Here is a 23,566-nt window from a genome sequence, read left to right as displayed (position 1 = left end):
TGCGGGTCGGAGGGGGGAAGAAATTCTGACTTGGGGTCTGCTTCGGCTTCCTGCTACAGGGCTTTGGGCGAAGGCTGGAGGGAAGCACCGCTGGTTGCGAAGAGCCACAGGGCCTTGTTCCAGTGGGACTGCATCATGGCCTGGAACTGGCTGACTATCTCAGCCCACTAAGCCTCCAGGTGCTGGTACCTGGCCTTGCACTTCCGCAGGTCTTCCCTCTGCTTGGAAAGCCTATGCTCGTAGTCCTCAGTGAGGGGCTTCTGCTTCTCGGTCAGATCCAATTTGAACTGAGCCAGCTGTTTTGCCAACTCTTCCCCATGGTGGCTGCTTAGCTCCAGCAACTGCTTCCTGTTGGGGCCCTAAGGAGTCCAGGCGGGCAAGCGAGGAGTGGCAAGTAGAGGCTGGTGAGGTGCCCCTTGATGTGAATAACATCGAGTTGGCCACGCCTACCCAGTCACATGACCACCTAGCCACGCCCACCCAGCCAGTCATTAGGCAGATCATATTAGTGGTCCGTGGGATTTAAAATTATGAATTTAGTGATCCCTGAGGTCCGCAAGGTTGGTGACCTCCGTTCTAGGGGACTTCACTTTCTGTATTTTGGTCAGAGCTCAGCAGTAAGAAGTTCACTTCAATTTTCAACCACCCAGGTTGACTCTCACCAGCCAGTGTGGAATCAGTTAATGAAACTTAGACATTGGGGTGTGTAATGTCCTGCAGTTATCTACGCATTAATAATGATCTAGTAATATTTCCTTATACATTTTAGGGACCCTTCCTTACATAATTAGTGTTTTCTTTCATACTTTGGGATTTCTAATTTCTGTTTCCGTTAGTTGGCAATTGCTAAAACCAATCCCACGTGAAAAAGTATTCAAGGCCTTCTTGATTTTAATTGTCAATTTGTTTATTCCTGCACATTGTAATATTTATTCATTTACATATCTCTGTTTTTCCACTGTTGCGCAAACACAATTCCAGCAGCTGCTAACATGTGTAAAATTAAATATATAATCCCTTTCAAATAGCCAACAGAATATTTCTGGTTTTAATTCCATATCTTGCTTTAGGATTGCTTCTAACCACTAACTTCTGAATAGCTTCTTGGACCGACCTAAGTACTAATTCATAATTTCATATCCGATCACATGGGTGGCAAGCCACTCCCATCCGATCACATGGGTGGCAAGCCACCCCCACAAAGGAGGCCATACCCACAGAGTAGGTTCCAACAATTTTTGAAACCCACCACTGATTTGCTCCTAAGATCCTAAAGAATGTATATCGTAATTTACAAGTATTTGTTATGCACGTCTTTTCAAGGCTTCTTAGAAATGGATATGAGGTTAGTATAGATCAGGGGTGTCAAACTTGATTTCATTGAGGGCCACATCAGGGTTTTGTTGGACTACAGGGCAGGGGTGGGATTCAAAAAAATCTAACAACCGGTTCTCTGCCCTAATGACCATCTGGGTAGGCGGGGCTCGCTGGTCATGTGACCGCATGGGCGTGGCCAACTCAATGTCACTCAGGTCAATGGGTGCTCCACCTTAGCTGTTAGAATGTAATAAGGGTTAACCAGAGAGGCAGTTTCTGCAAGCAGGGCAATAAAGATGAGGCTAGAAACAACACCAGACTGTTTCCTTCCTGCCTTCCTTACAGGATTAGCCCTGCAAAGTGGAATAAAAAACAGAAGATTTCCTTCCACAACCGATTCTCTGAACTGCTTAGAAAGTTAACAACCAGTTCTCCCGAATAGGTGCGAACCAGCTGAATCCCACCACTGCTACAGGGGGTGCATGGAGCCATGGCTAGGTGGGCGTGGCCAGCTCGATATCACTCATGCCAGGGTGCCTGTGGCAGCCCGAACGCTCTGCCAGCAAAAACAGGTTCTCGGGCTCCGTTTTCAGCTGCAACGGCCTCCTGCAACCTTCTGCCAGTGAAAATGGAGCTCCGTTTTTGCTGGCAGAGGACTATGGGCTGGTCCTTTGCTGTTTCCAGGGCGGCCCCGTGGGCCAGATCTAAGCACCCTGTGGGCCGCATCCAGCCTGCAGGCCTTGAGTTTGACACCCTTGGTATAGATGATCATCTTTACATCCCATATATAGCTTTAGGCGCATTATTTCTTGACTTCAATCAACCTTTTAGAGCAGACACTGTGTAATAAACAGTGCCACCAAATGTTTCACAACCTTAGCCACTTTAAAATATATGGACTTCAATTTCCAGGATTTGGGTGTTGAAGTCCACATTATCTTGAAGTTGCCAAGGTTGGGAGACATTTTAAGACACTGTCTTTATTACATTTTGTGTCTTTTCACCCCCTTGAAAAATGGGTGCTAGGAAAGATTTCAAATTATAGATTTCAGATTACAGTTAAGTCTCTGTTCATGCGTGCGCAGCCCGCGTGCCTGAAGTGGACGCCCGGCCCCGTTGTAACATACCGGTTGCGATGGGATCCGGAACCCATCACTGGAGTGTGTTGTATACTATTTCAGGCTTCTGCAATGTATAAATCTAATAAATTATGCTGAATGGGTGGCGTACCATAAAATCCTTTTTTTGTTCTTGTTTTGATATAGGTTACTTGCTTGATATTTTATGAAGTATAATGATTTCATGGCACCTGGTTAGTGCTGGGTATCCGCCCAAGTTATGGATGATTAATGTAATCACTCAAACAATTATTCAAGAAGTATTCTGTTACTTGCAAATTACATTTATATCCAAACCTTTTTAAGAATTTAAGGTGCTGTATATGATGCTCCTAATGGGAGAAATATTTTCCGAATATTTTAAGCTTGAAATACTGTAGCAAATTTTAATGTTCCAGCCTGAAAATATAATACCTCCAGATTTTGATCTTTGTCCTTGGTTTGGAACAAACTTAAGGCATGTTGTATGGTACTATATTGCTTTAAGTGCACCTCTGATTTAGCATTTGCTTTTAAAAGACATTATTTATTCCAAGCCACAACGTCCTGGAAAATGCACTACTCAACAAAACAGCCCTCAATATTGCTCTGGATAAGTTCCCAGTTCATATTTGTATCAATATCATTTTCTGGTATACTTTTTTCATATGTAGTGTCAAATGCAAATATATATATATATATATATATATATATATATATATATATATATATATATATATATATGTATGTATGTATGTATGTATGTATGTATGTATGTATGTATGTATGTATGTACGTACGTACGTACGTACGTACGTACATACGTACGTATATGTATAAAGTCGCAACCCCTAGTATGCCTCAATTATGGGAGGAAGCTAATTGCTTCCATTCTCTGTCCATCGGCTCGTCACAAGAGACCATCCAGACAGAAAGCCCAATATTTTACTGTTGCCTTTCTTACATTTGTGTAGTATTTGTGCTGATAAATAAATAAAGGGAGACTAGTATAGATCTATTTCAAGCTATTTAGCTCTCATGAGCTAGCCATACCCTTACTGGGATTCAAACCTGGGCTATGTTACATATTAGGCAGATGTGTTAACCACTAAGCCACAGGCTCTGATCCGTTATCAGCTGAGCCAGGGAGAAAGGTATATATTTAAAGTCACAACTTTAACATAATATGTAATATAGCCCAGGTTCGAATCCCAGTAAGGGTATGGCTAGCTGATGAGCGCTAAATAGCTTGAAATAGATCTATACTAGTCTCTTTATTTATTTATCAGCACAAATACTACACACACACACATATGTGTGTGTGTGTGTGTGTGTGTGTGTGTGTGTGTGTATATATATATATATATATATATATATATATATATATATATATATATATATATATATATATATATACATACATACATACATACATACATACATACATACATACATACATATATATATATATATATATATATATATATATATATACACACACAATTATATATATATAATTTACAAATACACACAAATACAACACACATACACAACCAGTGTTTTCTGAAGACTCTTTCCATGAGCATGTGGCCGGCATGACTATATGCCAAGGTGCATGGAAGAGTTACCTTCCTACCGAACTGGTACTTGCATTTGCATGCTAGGTTGGCAGGAGCTGGGGCAAGAACAAATGCTCACCCCATCATATGGTGTTTGGGTCTTGAACTGCCAACTTTCCAGTTGACAAGCCTAGCGCCTTAACCTCTTGGCAACGTTTAAGACTTGTGAACTTCAACTCCCAGAATTCCTCAACCAGCTGATGGCTGAGGAATTCTGGGAACTGAAGTCCACAAGTCTTAAAGTGCCAAGGTTGGAGACCCCTGCTCTATACCCCCATGCCTAGTGGTGTCATGTCTTTTCCCACGAGAAGACATTCTTTAGTTGAAGTTGAACCTTGAAGTTCTGAGCTACTGTTTTTCTTCCCAGGAAGCAGTTGAGCAAAGTATAATAATCAGACGAGGTTTGAGTTGTTTTAGGCAAATAAAAGCCTACTAATGAAGATGTTGTTTGATACAAATGTGAGACATCGATTTAATATTTGCTTATGGGGGGGAGGGGAAGAGGTGCTACCAGTATTTTAATCTGGATTTTCATATCAGAAATATACTTAAAAGCTCACTAGTAAGCATGATTCATTTTTTCTGATATTAAAAATAACCAACAGAGGAGGATTTAGGGGCCAGTGTTTGAGTCAAGGTGTTAATTTATTTCAGAACTGAAACTCTAATCTTGAAAAAGATTCAGAAGTCAGGAAATGGTTGATTCTGAGAAACTTTCTTTTCCCCAAAAAAGTTATGAAAAGTAAAACAACTGAAATGCAGTTAAAAACCAGCTTTATTGTTACAACCAATTTTGAATTATTTACATAATATAAATCTCTTTGCAAGATACATTCCTTCATTGAAATCAATGATAAAAGGCCTTAATATAGAGCTTCAACAATGCTTAGCTAAAAAAAAAATTCACTCCAGTACAAGCCAATGAACAGAAAAGCACAATTTTTAGTTCCATTCATAACATACAGATTAGGGATTTTTCCTCTCCCTTTCATTGGACAGGCAACCCTTCACAGGACAAGACTGACTCAACAAACAAAAGATTTAAAATGCAAGGAGAGAAAGGAGAGCCAAAGGGGTGGTCTACTCCTATATGATGTTGTTGTTGTCGTTGTCACACATGGATGCTCAGCCTCAAGAAATGAATCCGTGTAAATGCAAAAAAATTTAATTGCCCCAAGATGTTAAAAAAATTTTTTTTATCCCGCCGACACAATTCACAATGAAAGATAAGGCTTCTTACACAACTAGGATCCACCTCTGAAAATAAACAGGATATAGGCATTTATCAGAAACACAAGGAATTTTAACCGTACTGAAATTAAGCCCGGCAGTAACGTTGCCGAGCTATCCTTGTGACTGATATTTTAAATCGGTATTTTCACAGTGGAGCCACTGCGTTTGCTGGTCTGCGTTAGTATTTGTCTTCAAACTACTGAGAATTGCTTTTGCTGTCATTTAGAATTTATACAGCACTTTCCGGCAGCAAAGGCTTGCAAGTCATTTAAGTGCTTATCTATTATCTCAATCAATTTATTAATTAGCACTTGCAGTATGGAGATGGAAAGCCACCATATTTCAACTGGGTTTCAGGATGTTGTCAAAATGGCAGGCTCCCCCAAAAAGCTTTAAAAAAAATTTAATATTCTAAAACAACACAAATATCAATTCATCATTTAAAGCACACCAGATATCAATGTAGTCTACTATATGAAGATCTTATATAACAATATTTCAATAGCAAAACCAAAGTAAGGGCCTTCTTTAGAGACTGGGCAGGGGAATTTTTTTTTAACTTTGCTGGAGAAAATTGTCAAAATCAGAATTTGTTTTCTGCTAATTTATTTCAAATAGGCAGGGACTTGGCAATTCATCCCTATGCCACTATTTATTAATTTTGCAAACAAAAACATCACCTTTTCTTAGCATTGTTATATGCAAATAATTCCTATGGGTCTTCTCTTTCCCCCTCGCTGAGGAACTCTGGGAGTTGAAATTCACACGTCTTAAAGTTGCCAAAGTTTGCTTTATTTATCATCTATAATGATGCAGCAGTGGACAATTATTCGTCCATAATGATATCAGATTCCTTGCATGTGGCCAATCTGTGGCCAAACTGAACTCCAGGCCAAAAAAACCTTTAGGTTTAACTGTTCAAGCCCTCGCAACTTTTGTACGTGTGAAGGAAATTTTAAGAATCACAAGTAAATTAATTTTTAAAAAGTAGGCTCAACAGAATACAACTTTTCAAGAACATGTACCAGGACTGACAAGGACAAAAGTTTCACTTTTAGGGGTAGGGTTTCTTTAATCCAAAAGGGAATTTAGGAGAAATTGAGAAAAATGTTCAATTTCATCAGTTCCACAGAACCAACAAAAAGCACCCTTGAACTTAAAGCAACTTTAACAACTTTCAAGGGTGTCCACAAATCCTCTATGCGATACAAGATTTTTTTGAAGAATGTCAATGAATCAGAGGATGCAAATCCAGATTTTATGAAAAGCTCAGATTGAATCAGGAATAAAACAAAGTTCTCTTAAGCATGTCTTACTGAAATGTCTCAACTACGTTAAGGACTTGATTGTATCATTTGCTGCTGCAGTTTTATGTGTGTGTATCTTTCTTTTTGCATGAGCTGTTTCTATTTGCAATAGTGGTGAATTCTATGTCTCACGTTTTGATGATGTTGCTGTTTTATATGCAGGAGCCTCCACTGTTAGGAATTTGTACAAGGGTTTTTCAAAGCAAGAGTTACCTGTGCATGACAAGCCCAACTTGGAGTGGACCTTCATTATATCTCAGAAGAGAAAATCGTTTTTTCCCCCCCTTCTAATTAGCCAACCTGCTTCCTACTAGAAGAATGGATATTGTCACTTGAAAGCAATTGTTGTGCTAACCCATGTTTAGATTGATTAGCTCTTCCAACAAAAACGTATGAATACTAAGGCAGACACTACAAACACCATGAGAAAGACACCTTATGTAAGCTAATATGCATCCTCAGGTACTGAACCCTATTGTTTTCCAACTGGGAATTCCCTTGAAGGCAGCCTATTTAACAAAAAGAGTTCAACAGATGTTAAGAACGGGATATTTGGGTTTACATCCAAATTCTACAAAAAGGAACATACAACAAAAATACATAAATTCATAAATGCGAGGTACCATACAATTCACACTAATTTACAAATGGTTATTTACACTATTATATATACACAGTCAGACCCGGTTACCATAAATTGATTAGCTCATCCTTCTACAAAATTCACATTAAGAACCCCAGGCCCAGAGTTCAAAACAATGCCAATTTTCTTTTAAATCCACCACTGTTACACCAAGGAAGTTTCGATGTCAGAATCCATCGGGTAGGTTGATTAACCTGGTCTGATTGCCAGTGTGATGAAAAATTCACGCATTTCTGCTTTACAAAAGCTACTAGGCCACTATGGTCTGTAGGCTTATGTTTACAGTGTTGAATGCTTTTTCTAGTAACTCCCTATTTTTCACTACATTTTACAACAATGTCACTAGTGATGGCATTAGGATCTTTTAGCTTAATAGTACAGGCAACAGATTAGTTTGTTACCAGAATTACCTGAGGTTGTTTTCTAGAGCTCTGGAAAATAAAAGATTCAAGTACTTGAAAAATGAGAGCAAGCTGGAAAGCGTGACAAAGTCATCTCAAAAATCCAAAATGAGAATTAAAAAAGCGGAGAGCAGAAAACGGCAGCTTCTGAAATAACAAAATGTAACTATATTAAGCTACATGTACTACTCTTTAAGGTAAATGGACATTTTCTCTTAAGATGATTTAAAAACACTAATTATTTTTATACGTCTTCAATGTATTCAGAAACACACAGTGCTGGAAAATGTTCAATCTCACACCATTCTGGCAAAAATGGGAACATGATTGAAATCCAGCCACTTTGGAGACTAAGCCAAAATACATCTCTTCTAAAGAGCTCATTATTATTATTTTTAAAGAAAAACTTTTAATTGGTTCATATTAAGCTCAGTTGAAATGTAATAAAAGTTTATCAATATTTGCAGATTCATCCAGTGAGGCACATTCTTCTCTATCCAGCTTAACAGAGGAGCTGATACTTTGGATATCATTTTTTATGTAACAAAAATAAGGGAGATAACCATTATGATAATGAACTAAAATAACCTTCAAAAATATTACTAAACCTTAAGCCTTGCCAGGATGGGGGAGAAAAACCTAGCTTGAAAAGTAACTTTTACGTTTTACCAACGATCTATAAAGGTTTAATTCAGAGAGTATTTTGAGCAAAGCAATTCTGGGCTTTTGAAAATTAAAGCTTTCTGTAACTTAATTCTGCCTAATTTCTAAGGGCCTCACCGTAAAATGACATTGAAGAATATATAAAATGAATGCACAGACATAAGAAGGGGCTGTTTTCTTATTTTCTAGAGCTCGAGCAACACCCTTTTACCTGATAAATTACAAGTTTTCTTTAATAATTGGCTCAACACTGATCATCAAGAGAAGCTGCCCAATTTATGTACAACTGTGGTAAGAGCTGAAATGTATCTTAAAAGTAAAACTACCCTTCTCCATATGAAAGCTTTAAGTAGAATATAATTCCTGTTACCATACTGATAACCTGGAACCTCAGAACTATCCACACAGTTATGTTCATCACACCCATTCAGCACCACACTGGGGAAAACTGACCACAGAATACAGATTGTACCCTACTTTTTCTAAACTAATTAGCTGAATAATGGGACACTTGAGGTATCACTATTCTAATTTGGGGCATTTAAAGACAATGCTTTTAAATATTTCAAAATGCATGTTGTCATGTTTTTATTTCCGTAAACAGATGTTATCAGTATAATTTTTTCATTCATATCCTACATCAGATCAAGTCAGATTTATTTTTTAGCCAATGTTTGTTTTACAGAGTCCCATAAAATATTTCTGAATAAATATTTTACTGAGTCTGGGCAACAGGTTCCCCACTTCATTGCTGTTTAAGGTACATTTGCATTTACACATAATGCATATGAACACACAGACTTCGCATATATGGGCACTTAAGTGACCAAAATGGACAAAAAAATATATAACACCTACAGAAACTATTATTGAACTTAAATGTCACGACTTTCAAAGTTTAACGCAACTTCCCCATTCTTAAACACGCATACACGTACGCTAGCTAAGTAAACATTGTGTTTCATTTCACATTTTTTTTTTGAAACTTAAACCATTCCTGGTAGGATGGCTTTTGAAAAAGAAGATTAAAATGTCTGTGACCAATTCTCATTCTTCAAATGCCACTACCATTTACTAAAGAAAAGAGGTCGAAGAAGGTGGAATCAAGGTAAGGGAGTCAACGAAGAAAAATATGAGCAGTCACCAAGCCTAAAGAAATAAAAATTTAAGTGGTACACTTTTGCTCCCAATTATTATAGGACTTCTTAACAAAAAACCCTGTTGGTTTTTACTACAGTTTCTAGCTAATATCTTTATCCCTAGATTATATAATAAGGTGTTCGAAGATTTCAAAAAACTTGCTAGGGAGGAAAACACACAACACCTGGATGAGTGGTCACTTAAAGCTTACATTTCAGGATAAGATCCCTCTTCAAATTTAAAAGCCGAGAGAGAGTGAGTATCATTTCCTTAATGCAATAAGCAGGTCTCCCCAAAATTTTTGCTTCCACTATATACAAGAACGGTCATTTCCCCCCATACAGCAGCTTGCTAGAGGCGAGAGAAACAAGAGAATGAAAATTATTTTGTTCCACCCTGATATAATCTCCAGTCAGCACCAGTGGCTCGAGTACAAACTGGGATACCGTGTTTCCCCGAAAATACGACCTGTCCTGAAACTAATGCCTTGTCACATTTTTTGCATGGGCAAAAATATAAGCCCACCGCCGAAAATAAGCCCCCTGGACAACCCCCCCTCCAGCCAGGCAGACCACCGCTCACCAACCTAGCGGTATCCCAAAGGCACCAAACCACAGAAGCCAGGGGGGGGGGGGAAGGCGCTCACGTTGCTTGCTGCCTTTGGGATACCACTAGGTTGGGGAGTGGCATTCTGCCTGGCCGGAGGGGGGAGTTGCCGGGCAACTGCTCCCTTGTGAACAGGCTCCCAAAGAGCCGAGCACAGCCTCAGGGGCAAAGCAGCCATGAAGTCACCATGCTCACGAGCAGCCGCCCGACAAACCCCCTCTCCAGCCGGGCAGAGCGCCATTCACTGACCTAGGGGGTATCCCTACGGCGCCAAGCCACATGGCACTCTGCCCGCCCCCCAGCTGTCTCTCTGTCCGGAAGACTCTCTGTCCGGCAGCCAGCCCACAACCATAGAGTGCACTCCTACAGCGGCCGCTGCTGGAAGACTCGGCAGCTGAATTTTGGAGTTTGGAAGCCAGAGAAGAAGTTATGCTCGGAGCGCGGCAGCAGCGCCCTGCAGGGAGATCTGAGCCAGGGCATGGTGAGGCTGGGAGGCATGCTTGCTGGAGGCGGAACAGGCACTCGTGCAACCTCCCTCTCCAGCTGGGCAGAGCTCTATGCACTGACTTAGGGGGTATCCCTAATGTGCCAAGCCACGAGAGCTGGGGCCTGGGCAAAGTGCCAGGTGGCTTGGTGCCTTAGGGATACCCCCTAGGTCAGTGAATGGCGCTCTGCCCGGCTGGAGAGGGGGTTTGCTGGGTGGCTGCTCATGAGCATGGTCACCTCATGGCTGCTTCGCCCATGAGGCTGTGCCCGGCTCTTTGGGAGCCCGCTCGCAAGGAAGCAGCTGCCCGGCAACCCCAAAACAATAAGCCCTCCCTTATAATAAGCCCAAGGCCATATTTCGTGGGGCAAAAGAAAATAAGACCCTGTCTTATTTTCGGGGAAACGCGCTATTTTGTTGTGTAAATTCCATGTGGTTCCCAGTTAAACAACTGAATGCTGTACCAATTTGAGATGTAAAATTTTTTTACAGGATGATCACCTGTCCCCGCTCCCTTAAGGAGGACCGATAAACAGCAGCAATGGAATGTTAAACTCATAATAAATAATTCATGTCTCACATTAAAAAAAAATACAAGAAAAAGGATTACATTTGCTCTCCTTGTGTTTCAGAAATCCATTAGCTTATAATCCTTTCACAATATCAGAAAAGACCTTCATTTGAAGTTTACCACTGAAAGATTGTTATTTAGAGACAATGAAAAACAAAAAAAGAAGAAGGAAGGAAGGAATAATACAAATGTAGAGCTTTTCCTATTATGTACTCATGACAAAAACAGTAAGGAATCTTCTCAACAGGCGGGTAACCAAGTTCTCAAATTCTACTCAGGAAGTTTTAATGCCATTACTTCATTCTTCATTTTGAAGTACTGATTGAAGCGAACAACTGCATACCTATGTGAGCAAACAAAAGCATTTGGTGAAATATGATTTTGGGTCCAGTTTTCCACAAATCACAATATTTAACTTTTATACCCACTTATTTTTAGTTTTTCCTGCCATCTAGTGGTTATGTAATGCTTTTGTAAAAATTGCCAGAGATATGCAGCTTTTCCAACTTTTTAAAATATTTTTATTTTAGCCAGATTATATGATATGGATAGCAGATTAAAGTTATATTTCCACAGACATTTCAACCTAATCCCAGGTCAATTTGATTAGCAAATCTAACCCATTCAGCATTTATGTTTTGATTTTATGTAGCCAAAAATCTTGGTATTTATAACCGGCGTGCTTACCCAGCCTTAATAAGGTTAGGATTATGGTTCCGGTAAGCAAGGCATATATCTGGGGCTATATGTTGGGACTTCAATTCCCATGTCACTTCAGCCAATGCGGTACATAATCATGCTGGAGTATTATGGAAATTCAAATAACACATCTAAGGGATACCAGGTTAGGAAAGGTTGATGCACTGGATTTACAGGAAAAAGAAGCATGAAAATTGGACAATTCTCGCTCTCTTTAATCTATTTAAATTAATTTAATTCAAAATGATTTAAATTAGACTCTACTTGCTCAGTTATAATGGGTTTTTAAACATTTTAAAAGTTAATTTGGTTGAGCTGCAATTCTCTGAGAGGGGTTAAAAATAGTTTGTATTCATAAATCATTAGCCCTTGATCACAAGCAGCTATTCATCAAACTCTTGAATAAATGAAATTTTAATACTTTTAATAAAAGAAGCAGCTCTTTGTGTTTATGCTTTACTATTTTACTTTTACATAAATGAATATCCTGACAAAAAAATTGTATCAACAAAAATCTATTTCACAGTCAGTTATGGTTATTTCAAATTTAAAGATCTGTATCTTAAATCAAGAAATGTTTTAAAAAAATATTACTTGAAAGATGAAGCCAATTATTTTTAATATAAAATCCTATGATTACAGAATATTTTATGTATCTAACATAAGGTGATTCTGTTAATTACTTACCCTAGAAAATCAAAGTCAATAGTGGAGTATTTGGCTTGAATTAGGGCCCACAATCCCCAGAAGAAATGAGAGGCCTGCAGAGGAAGACAAATAACCCTGATCAGTAAAATTAGTCAGAATGGTTTTGTTTTCAGAGACTACTTAGAAAAAGCAATGTAAAATAATGAATGCTCATACTATGATACCAGTTTTCCCCAAATTCGATTTGCACAACCTCAAATTCTGAAGGCTCTAATTGTACTATACTTTTGTTTCCTTTGAAGTATTTAAGACTTCTACAAAGAAAAAAAAATACAATATCATATAATTTAATGGAAATGTTAACAAAAACATCTATTTTATCTCTCTATCATTTGACATGAAGAGCTTCCAGTGTAATTTTCAATATCAAACCACAATTTAACAGATATGGTTAATGAGTTTTAAACACATTATCACAACAATGAAAATTTTCTGAAAACTTAAAACTGAAGAGGCATATTTCCATTAGTTCGTTGTACGGGTATACTGTGTATATATGTACAATGACAATAAAGTATTCTTATTCTTAAATATTAAGGCTGCAATATCTAACATCCAAAATACGTTTTGAAAGATACCAAATCTCCCTTATATACACAGTTGATGTATTTCTGTTTTTATCACCTTATTTCATAATTGCTTGATAACAGTTCCTGTTTTTTCTATATTACCCTATTGTGTGATACCTCAAACACAAAAGACAACTTAATTTAAATTTGTTCACATGTAACTTGCAAATTAGATCTTACACATTAATAATCTGAAGTGGCAACATGACACACACTAAGGCAATATCACAATAACTCATTCATTTATGAAGCAAAGATTTTACAGGTAATATACTAAATAGTCCCATTCAATTCTACAATCTAACCTGAAAGTTCTTATAAAATTTGTAGTGCAAAAATCAAAGAATATATACACACAGAAATGTACATTTTAGACTTATACAGTCAATAAACTGTATTTTATGGAAAATATTTTTAGCCAAGTAGTTTATTAAAGTCACATGTAAGCATTAGGACTCGCACAAGTAGAGTGGTTAAAATTTCGTGAACCCTCTTGAAGTTTTAATATTTTTCCATAAATGCCACCTAAAATATGAACTGTTCTCCAAACAAATCCTAAAACTAGAGACAACCCAATTAAACAGAAGACTCAAAAAAACATTATATTTGTTCATTTCTTTATTGAAGAAAATCATCTAAAGTTACATATCGGGGGGGGGGGGAACGTATGTGAACTTCTACAATTATCAGTTTATTTGAATGGGAAATTACAGCCAAGTGTTTCAATCTAAGGGGGATAATCAGGTGCCAAGTATGGAAGATTCTGCCTTATTGGTGGAATTAGAGGCAGTACCTTACCTGCTCAGGGCTGGGAAGGACCAGGCCTGGAATGGCTTGGTTTGGCTGATGATCAGTAACATTTGCTTAACAAAATTTACATTTATTGCGATCACTAGATCATGTGACATCTTATTCAGTGGTGGGGTTCAAATAATTTAACAACCGGTTCTCTGCCCTAATGATTTCTTCCAACAACCAGTTCACCAAACTGCTCAGAAAGTTAACAACCTTTTCTCCTGAAATGGTGCGAACTGGCTGAATCCCACCACTGATCTTATTTTATGAATGCATTGTTGGTGACCAAAATTCCAGCCCAACTGTGGTTGTTGAGGACTGAGACTACAAAAGTTATGTTAAAGGGCCCAAAGGAGGAAGTTCATTCAAGGAAGTCGAAGCTGCTCTGTAAGGAGGAATGGCCTAAATTCTTCTAAGATGATGTCCAATTTGATCAACAGACATTGTAAATGTTTAATTGCAGTTATTGCTACCCAAACTGCTACATCACTTACTGAAAACAAAAGCTTTTGCCCCACACAAACATGTAGCTTTCATCGTTTCAAATAAATAAGTGAATAAATTTGATGTTTTTGATGGATTTAATTGGATTCCTTTTGCCTACTTTTAAGGCCCGTGTGGAGAAGATATCATATTTTAGGTCATATCGATACAGAAATATTGAAAATTCAAACAGGTTCACAAACTCCTAAGCAGCTCTGCAAGCTAGCACTAGTAAGTCATCTTCCCTAGGAGTATCTGCATCCTTTGGAAGGCCTACGCAGCCATTCTGCTGCAAGCTTGGGCACACTCAGCCACTTTGCTAGTGACCCAACTGCTCAGATGGGGCCAGCCTTCAAAGTAGCTATGTGAGTTGCGAAAAGGAGGGATTACCTCTTGAAGAGAGGTCATTTGTTTCTTCTAACGCATTACGTAGAGCAGTGTTTTTCAACCTTGGCAACTTGAAGATGTCCGGACTTCAACTCCCAGAATTCCCCAGCCAGCATTCGCTGGCTGGGGAATTCTGGGAGTTGAAGTCCGGACATCTTCAAGTTGCCAAGGTTGAAAAACACTGACGTAGAGCACCTCTTTAAGACACTTTGTAAAGCCTTCATAAATGTAAGGCAAGATGTATTTCTAACAATAAAACCGCTTTCAAGTAGCAGAAGATATTCAAGCACTTCCTGGTATAGGGAAATGGCCTTATTCCTACAACACTTTACATTACTAGCTATTTTTAAGTGAGTTTGCTATCTTGAGAGCTACAGCATTTTGTGCCATATTTTAATTCATGCTATATTTCAGTAGGAATTGTAAGGCAGTCTTTGATTTACAACAATGTGTTCAGTGAGCATTCGAAGTTACAGCAACACTGACAAAAGGGACTGTTTTTCACACGTATGACCAGCATCCCTGTGGTCACATGATCAAAACTTATGCTTGGCATAGCATACCGGTTTTGTGCCATAGCTTGGCACAAAACCGATGCTCGGCAATTGACATGAATTTATCCAAGTTGCAGTGTCCCAGGGTCATGCGATCATCTTTGTGGCCTTCTGACAAGCAAAGCCAAAGGGGAAGCCAGGTCCACTTGACCATTGTTACTAACTTAACAACTTCAGTGATTCACTTACCAACTGTGGCAAGAAAGGTCATAAAATGGGGTAAAATTCATTTAGCAAATGTCTCGCTTAACGACAGAAACTTGGGGCTCAATTGTGGTCGTAAGTCAAGGACTACCTGTAGAATAGTCATCCTCTAAATGCCACCTCTTTTATGAATAACTACAAACATTTGCCTGAAATGGTAGCAGGGGGTTGGACTAGAAGACCTCCAAGGTCCTTTCCAACTCATTCTATTCCACAGAATTTGGGTCTGGTCTCAAAATGATGGCATAAAATAGAGGCTAGTTAGGAAGGTCTTTAGAAAACAAGCCAACGTGATTAGCACTTGTGCATACCATGACCAGAATAGACATGGTGGCAACCTGATAAAGCCCTAGAAACTTTTTCTTTCTCTGCAAATGAACTGTGTACAGATGATAGCAAGCAATTAAAGCACACTGATTCCTATTTTCTATGGATGCTTTGGTTTTGACTGGAAATAGGTACTTCGGGACATATGGCAGCGTAAACACAATTGTCGGTGACTATCATTGAAGTAGCGGTGTCTGTATCCATACCCTGGAGCCTCACAGCAGCTGCCCTGGCCTGGAGCCAGACACAGCTGCTTTAATGACCACAAAACAGATCCTTCCTTCAAGCTGTGTACTCCTAAATTACTTCTTCCCAAATTGCACAACCTATTTATTTTATATATGTGGACGATGCTGTAAAATGCTTGTGTGTTCTGTGGTGAAGAAAAGCAAATGAAGTAAACCAAGGACTATGTGTAGAGGGATCCTACAGTCACCATCTAACACTACCTGTTTTATGAATAACTACATTCCAAATAATCTGGTTTTAATCTCACGATAATAGCAGAACATAGAGGCTAGTTAGGAATGTACTTAAGAAAACAAGCCAACGTGGTTAACACTTGTGCATACCATCACTAGAATAATCTTGGTTGTACCTGATAAAGCAGTACACAGAGTAGGATTGAGAGGAGGAGCTATTTTAAGTCCATGCAGGGGAGATGAAACGTATCACCATTGCTGGAGCAGAGTCAGTCACAGTGATGCAGTGTGACAGAAGACACCTACCCTTGATTGCTGAATCAGCAACATCACAAATTGTATTTAATTGCTCCTTGGAAGGATGTCTTCCAGCAGACAATTTGCCTCTTGATCTCCAGCAAATGATAGAGCAAAGGGGTTTTGCCTCATACAAAAAGTTGATGCAGTTTTGCATGATTGAAAATACAGAGGGGGGGAAACATCTGTTTAAGCATGCAACTTGCATCTGAAATATGCATTTTCCAGCCTTCCTTATCCACACATGAAAAATATTAATGATGGTGAGAGCATGAATAAAATGGACCCAATATAATATTTGAATTTAGTGCTATAAGAAAAAGTATCTCCTATTCCATTAATCAAATTTTGTACTGCAAAATCAGCAATACAAGACGTGGTTTTGCCTAGGAGATCTTAGGGTCTTCAGCAAGACTGAAAGCACTAGAAATTGGAGAATGGGAACAGTATCACTTTAAAGTTAGTATTTTATCCTCTGCGAAGACAGCAAGAGAATTTTGGAACAAACATTCTAATGGATCTAGATCAGATGGATCAGCAAAAGTTCTGCTTAGAAATTAATGGAGCAGATCCCATGGATTGATGGCAATAGAAAGAATCTGAAGCTGACTTAGTAGATGCAGCTTTCACTAAGGATAAGTGCTTGAGCCAAAAGAATATTGGTTGTATCTGAAATACAGGATTTGTCTGAATAAAAATTATTTGAGAAGATTCCTGTGATTAACACAGAGATACTTGGAAAAGGTATCAAGTGGTTTGGTCAAAGACATGATTGAGCAGCAATCATGCCTTTGACCAAGAACGTGAAGGAAATTGGACACACTTGCTTCTATCTTAGCCATGGTGGTTTAGAATGCTACAGGCTACTTCTGCTGACTGCCAGCAGTTTGGCAGTTCTAATCTCACCAGCCTCAAGGTTGACTTGGCCTTCTGTCCTTCTGAGGTTGGTAAAAATGAGGAGCCAGATTGTTGGGGGCAATATGCTGACTCTGTAAATCGCTTAGAGAGAGCTGTAAAGTGATATACAAGTCTAAGTGCTATTGCTATTAGGTGATTTCAAAGAGGTTGAAATGGGGATTATGAAAGAGGACCTGGTGGGCAGGGAGGCAACTGAACTAAGAGAAATGGGCCCTTTGGAAGTTGACTAATCATGAGATGGCCAATTACAATCTTGATAGTCTCAATATAACTTAAGGGAAAAGTCTCAATTTGGACTATCCTGATGAGTAAGAAAGTAATCCAGGATAGATCACAGCTGTCCCAGACCTCTTTTCTCAGATGAACTCATAGTTTACCAAAAAAAAAAAAAAAGCTAGTGAGGATTGAATAGCATAAATTGGACAGTCTTATGCTGGAACTGGTGATAATGGAGTTGGAGGTCATTATGAAGGGGCTACTGATGACTAGCACTGATGATGTTACCTAGTTTAGGTAATGAAACATCTGCAAGAAAACAACCAAGTTCAGAGAGCACCAAGGACTCGATATAGTACCAGGATGATCACCTCAAATATGAATGTGCTGAGAAAGTGCTGGTCGCAAACACACTGAAATTTGAGTAGAAAGTGTAGAAGGCGCCGGTGAAATAATTTCATAAAATCTAGAAGGTTCTGAAGAGGGCTTAGAATAAATACATAAATAATGTGTGCAAATCACAGTGACCATGCTGAAAAACCCACTTGTTCAATATGTAAAAAAATCCCCAAGTAATGTTTATTTTTGCTCCTAATTAAGGAGAAAAAAGACAAGCATTTTCACTGAAGTAGTAAAGATGACAAAAGCATAGTATTTGTAAATTTGGTATGGCCAACGCAAGAGAGAAATCATGACCATCCTTTTTAGACACATGAAAGATACTGTCCTGCTCTGGAAAATTTGAGAATGTTTTATTTTCCCTGTGAACTCTCATACCTGAAGTAATTGAGCAGTTTTTTGAAAACTTTTCCACAAACACTCCACCAAAGCACCCCTTGCACAACAAGTATGACCTGGAGGAAAAAGCAAGCATTCCACAATCCTACAGAACATTCTTTTTCCTGGTAGGTTTGGCATATACCAACTATAATCTAGAAGCAAAATCATTGCATTTTCACTGCCACGAAAGATGAACAACAGGATGGAAAATCTTGTCAAGATCTCTTGCACCCAGTCCTGGTGTTAGCAAAATAAAATCTAAACTTACCAGAGCAAACTGGTTCACTTGGACGTAAAGTACCTCAACCTCTTTTTCAGTGACATCTCTTCCAAAGCCTTTACATTCCTTGTAAGCTTCCAAGTAAGATCTCAACCACTGTCTTTGCAGCTTTCTGCTTGGATAGAGGTTATAGTCAACCTCACTCACTCCTACAAAACAGTAACTCGTTAAAAAGAAAAATTGAAATTTCAAAATAATAACAACAAATTCTGTATTCCCGTGTTCAGCTTTGCTCTTTATTTATCTCAGAATCTGAAACAGAAAGTATGCACTCATTTGATCCATGTCTTAGCACCTAACATTCTTTAGTACCCATCAAACTTCCCATTCTTTATTTTTTTAAGATTATTTGTATTTAAAAATAGATAGGGGAAAAAAACAAAGTAGTTGCCTTAAGAGTATTTTCCCCCAATAATTCCTTAGGCATTAACTTCTAAGAAATATTTTTATAAAATGAAAATGGGAGCTGACTAGCCAAAGCTTTTTTTTTTTTTTGCCTCTGGTGTACTAGGGGATTTCTGACTGTGTGCAGAGAAGGGTGGTGGTGGGCAGAAGAGCAGTTGGGAGGCAACTGCTAGACACAAGAAAGGAATAGAAAGATAAATAAATTCACTGCTATGCTTTAAAAATTCCACAGGCAGGGTTTAAATCTAAGCGTGATCTCATTTCAAGTTTCACTCTATTTAAATATTAAATCATAATGTCCCACAAAAAAGATTAAGACATTTTGGTTCTGCCTTCTGCAATAAACTAGTCCAGAATGACAGTCTTAACTGAAGAAATTTAGGAACGCCTTTTCTTTTCTTATACAATAACTGTTCCCTTTATTTCTCATCCAACATTCTTATTTGAAGGCCAGAGGGGAATAGCAAATTTTTCAGAGCCTTTTTGAAGAGTTCAACGGTTCTTTCAAACCTGAATAGAGAAGTCTAGCAGCTTTTTATTTCACCTTTCACTTTCTCTCTGCCTTCAGCTTGTGCTCTGCATCCCCCTGCTCCTAATCCCGAGCCCGCTTTTCAAAAACTCTATAGTCATCAGGGCAGGTTCAGAGACTCAAAATATTCACCCCTTAAAGATGAGGTTTCCACAAAAAAAGCTAGTGATATATCTTCATCACAGCCATAATTACCATAGCGTCAATTTTGTGAGAGCAATAATACAAAGCATGTTCTTTACATAATGTTTTTTTAGTTAAGAGATGGAAACTAGGCTAGCAGTCTTAATGGAACCTGCTGTCATGTGCAGCATTCCCTACTATACAATATCAAGTTTTGACACAAATTGGCCAATACAGCACTACCAAACTTAAGCTTTACTCGAGGATTGCTTACATATCCTTTGCGAGCTTGGTATTCAAAGCTAGAGGCTACTTTAGCAGCCAAAAATAAAACAGAATGCTTGAAGCAGCATATGGATTTAGTGCAAAGATGGCTCTTAAAAATATAAAGTAGTGAATAGCATAGATATAAACTTGATTTAGGCATATTTTCCTCACCTCATTCATTTATTTTCTTTATTAGTTTCTCCAATTTGTATATTTCACAGCAGGTAAATATACCGTACATATACTGTCAGAATTCAAAATGTGGCCCAACAAAACCCCAAAATAACATGGCAACAGGTGCAAGCCTAGCAATTAGTTAAAAAAAACTGGCCAACAGTTCTTGTCCTACTATACTGCATTTTGATAACAATGTAATCCTTATTGCTCTTTACTTAGCAAAATGCTCAGGCAATTCTGATTTATTTATTATATAGCTTTTATTAGTATGGTTCAACTTCAATGAGTAAAGCCCAATTTTGCTATACTGTTGGTAAAATCAGACAGACTTTGATTACATCATGATCTAGCTGTAAATTATAATGTTTTGTTCTATTTAATTTGCTGGAAATTATTTGAATTCTGCCCAATGGTCATAATAAAGTATTAAAATGTAGTCCTCCCAAAAGAATTTTTCAAAAAGGATTTTTAAGGTCAATTCAAGGTACCAATGCAAAGTTATTTAAAAATACGAGCAGCTTCCACAGATATAGAAAATATTTTTAGAACACATTGTACATTGGCACAAAAGTACTTTAAGATATCCTTGTGATATTTTAAAAGAAAAGACAAAGATATACCATTTTACAAAAGCAGATTGAGGCCTCCTTAGATGGGAACCAAATCAAAATATTTTTAAATAGTTTTTAAGATGATATTGTATAGCCATTTGTCTGAAGTGGTGTAAGGTTTCCTACCCAAGCAGCGGGTTGGACTTGAAGACCTCCAAGGTCCCTTCCAATTCTGTTATTCTTTCTATTTCAAGATGACTCTGCAGCAATACTAAGAAAAAGAATTTGCATTTCTCCCAGGAATACTAAGGAGAAGCAAATCAGATATAAATGGAAAATCCCATTTGTTCTGTAAATCATCTTGGAAATGGAGGGTGGGGGCAGTATCAAAATGGACTTTTAAAAACAGTTTTCCAATCCAGGTATTTCTTTTTTGCAGATTACATTCCTTCCTCTAAGTAAATGGAGCATGAAGTGCACATAACTACAGCTTCCAATTTTACATAATTTCACATGCATTATGACCCAATTTTCATAGCTGGAAATGGTGTATTAGACCATAAAGAATGCTCTGTTAGAGTATATTCATACAGGCTTTCATATAGCCCTAATTAAGAGTTTTAATGCTTCAGCAGGAATACCTGCTACATTATCTCCTTGTGGAGGAGCAAAAAGGGTACATGTATTCCTTCTTCCTCTCATTTCCCCCCACAATTCTATGGGGGAAGGCTGTCCCCGTGAGCTTCTGAAACCAAGGATGGGCCACATACTCTTTCTTCCCAGGAATTCAAAAATCTGTATTAAATTCTCAATGGAAGACTCCCCGCTTCCACTACAGGGACAATGAAGAAAGGGAAATAAGGAAGTCCAGGGACATTGCAGGCTGACAAGAGGGAAGATTTATCTTAGGTCATTGAGTCTTCTTCCCAGGAAAGCAGCTATGTGTGCAAACACATGGAAGCAGTCGGAACAAGTCTCAAAGCACCTGCGCATGCCTTGCAAAAGATGCTTCAAGAAATCTGAGAAGTGGTTCCATTTGTACAGCTGCACATTGTGAGGCACTCATCCAATCCTAATGCAGCGCTAATGGTCCAAGCCATTAGAAGCCAGGTTACTACCGTACCTGCAAACTCATTGAAGTGGTTCCCAATATCATAAGCCAGGTAATTATATCCACAGTACTCGTAGTCAATGAATTGAACATCACCTACACGAGACACAAAAATAAAATTGGTAAGAGTAAGAGCGGAGCGCTATGAATCTGCACTGTGCCCCTTAATATCTGCCAGTGTGTTCCACTCTGCTGTGCTCTGTATAGCATGCATTTTAGGAAATTCCAAGATTGCATTTTTTTTTGTTTTAACGAACAAGAATAAACTTCTTTTATCAAAGATACCTTTTTCTTAATTACTTAGGGATAGAACCTCTGCTTTTGTACCACAGGGGGGCATCAGTTATCTTAAATTCCATTAGTTGGGAGGCCTTGGTCTCTAAATATAATATTCAAACCATTTTAAAACTATTCCTCATCCAATGTTAGCAGGGCTGAACACAAAATAAGTTAGTACCGTTACAGGCAAGGGGTTCTTTAATAGAATGCTTATCATTTTGCAAAAGGGGGTACTGTATACGTGCTGTTATTTTGCTTCCTTTATACAAAACGTGTTCATTTTGCTTACAGTACAGCACATCTTCCCTAAGTATTTACCTACTATCAGAACAACACCTGCATGAAGCCATATGGGTTGTATTCAAACATGAATTCATATTGTCATTATATCCTGACCTATATCTCCTGACATATATCTCAGATTAAAATGTGAAAAAAGGAAGCAGCACTATATATTTCCAAGCAATAGATTATGAACTTTGAACCCCTGAACAATTAAACTGCTTTTCTTCACCTTAAATGTGTTTAATATATCACATATGTGACGATACAATCATAAAATGTAGTTTACATTATGCAGTGCAAGTAGAGGCATTAAATGTTCTCACTGCTAGAATATATTGCCAGCAATCCTCATCAGTCATTCCAAAGAAGCTCTGGGAAATATAGTTCCATAAAAGGGCTGAGGATATGTCGGTCTATATTCCAAATATTCTACCTACCATTACATATTTCAGGATTCTTTGCAATTACAGTTAATTGAGAAAAATTCACATCAGATACATAATAAATGTGGTCAACTTTAAGATGCCACAAGACCTAGGATATTTTTTTAGTTGGGGTGGGTGGTGGTGGAACAAACTAATATAGTTAAAACATATATAGAGGTTTCTCACAATAGTATCTTACAAGCCAGGGAGTAACTTTATACCCTACAGGCTAATCAGAAAATATTTTGGATGGCCCCTAAACAAATCCTGTTTCCCAAATCACTCATCTTATAAAGATGATTCATTAAAAACAAATGCACGCTCAGTTTAACTCTTCTTTTGCCATTCAATACAGCTAACCCTTAACAGAATTATACTTTATCCAAATGTTTGCAGTTAAAAAAAACAAAAAACAATAAAGGTAGCAGGTGAAAAGCCTGCATGCACAATACTAAGTAAATCAAACATTATTTGTATTCAAGATATACTACGTTAATTATGTCTGCAATGCTCTTATCACCATACGTTAAATCCCTTGCCACCTTTCAGTTATAATTAACAATATTACAAAACAAAAATAAAAACAAAAAGACAGAAAGAAAGAAAATGAAGCTAAGATACAGATGAGGCTGTTACCAGGCTCCGTGCTCTCCTAGGGGGAGGTGCATGCGAACAAGTGATGCGATAATACCTC

The 23,566-nt window shown here is 38.1% G+C and overlaps 1 protein-coding gene across 1 annotated transcript in view; it reads right to left on the bottom strand.

The window, feature by feature from the left end:
* Positions 1–5,668: 5,668 nt before the first annotated feature.
* The window catches only part of ETNK1 (ethanolamine kinase 1), a 33,658-nt gene continuing 15,760 nt past the window's right edge, over positions 5,669–23,566 (bottom strand). Inside the window, exons 5-8 of the mRNA XM_087722776.1 lie at positions 21,896–21,979; positions 18,709–18,869; positions 12,468–12,541; positions 5,669–11,424 (exon numbers count right to left, since the gene is read on the bottom strand). Of these exons, the coding sequence (XP_087578902.1) occupies positions 11,352–11,424; positions 12,468–12,541; positions 18,709–18,869; positions 21,896–21,979 (392 nt within the window). The 3' untranslated portion in view covers positions 5,669–11,351. The remainder of the gene's footprint in view (positions 11,425–12,467; positions 12,542–18,708; positions 18,870–21,895; positions 21,980–23,566) is intronic.

The sequence above is a fragment of the Thamnophis sirtalis genome, unplaced genomic scaffold (genome assembly GCF_051295495.1).
Source record: "Thamnophis sirtalis isolate CommonGarterSnake01/CBP01778 unplaced genomic scaffold, rThaSir2_p1.2 scaffold_9, whole genome shotgun sequence".
NCBI classification, from domain to species: Eukaryota; Metazoa; Chordata; class Lepidosauria; order Squamata; family Natricidae; genus Thamnophis; species Thamnophis sirtalis.
This window is presented reverse-complemented; position numbering and strand designations above follow the sequence as displayed.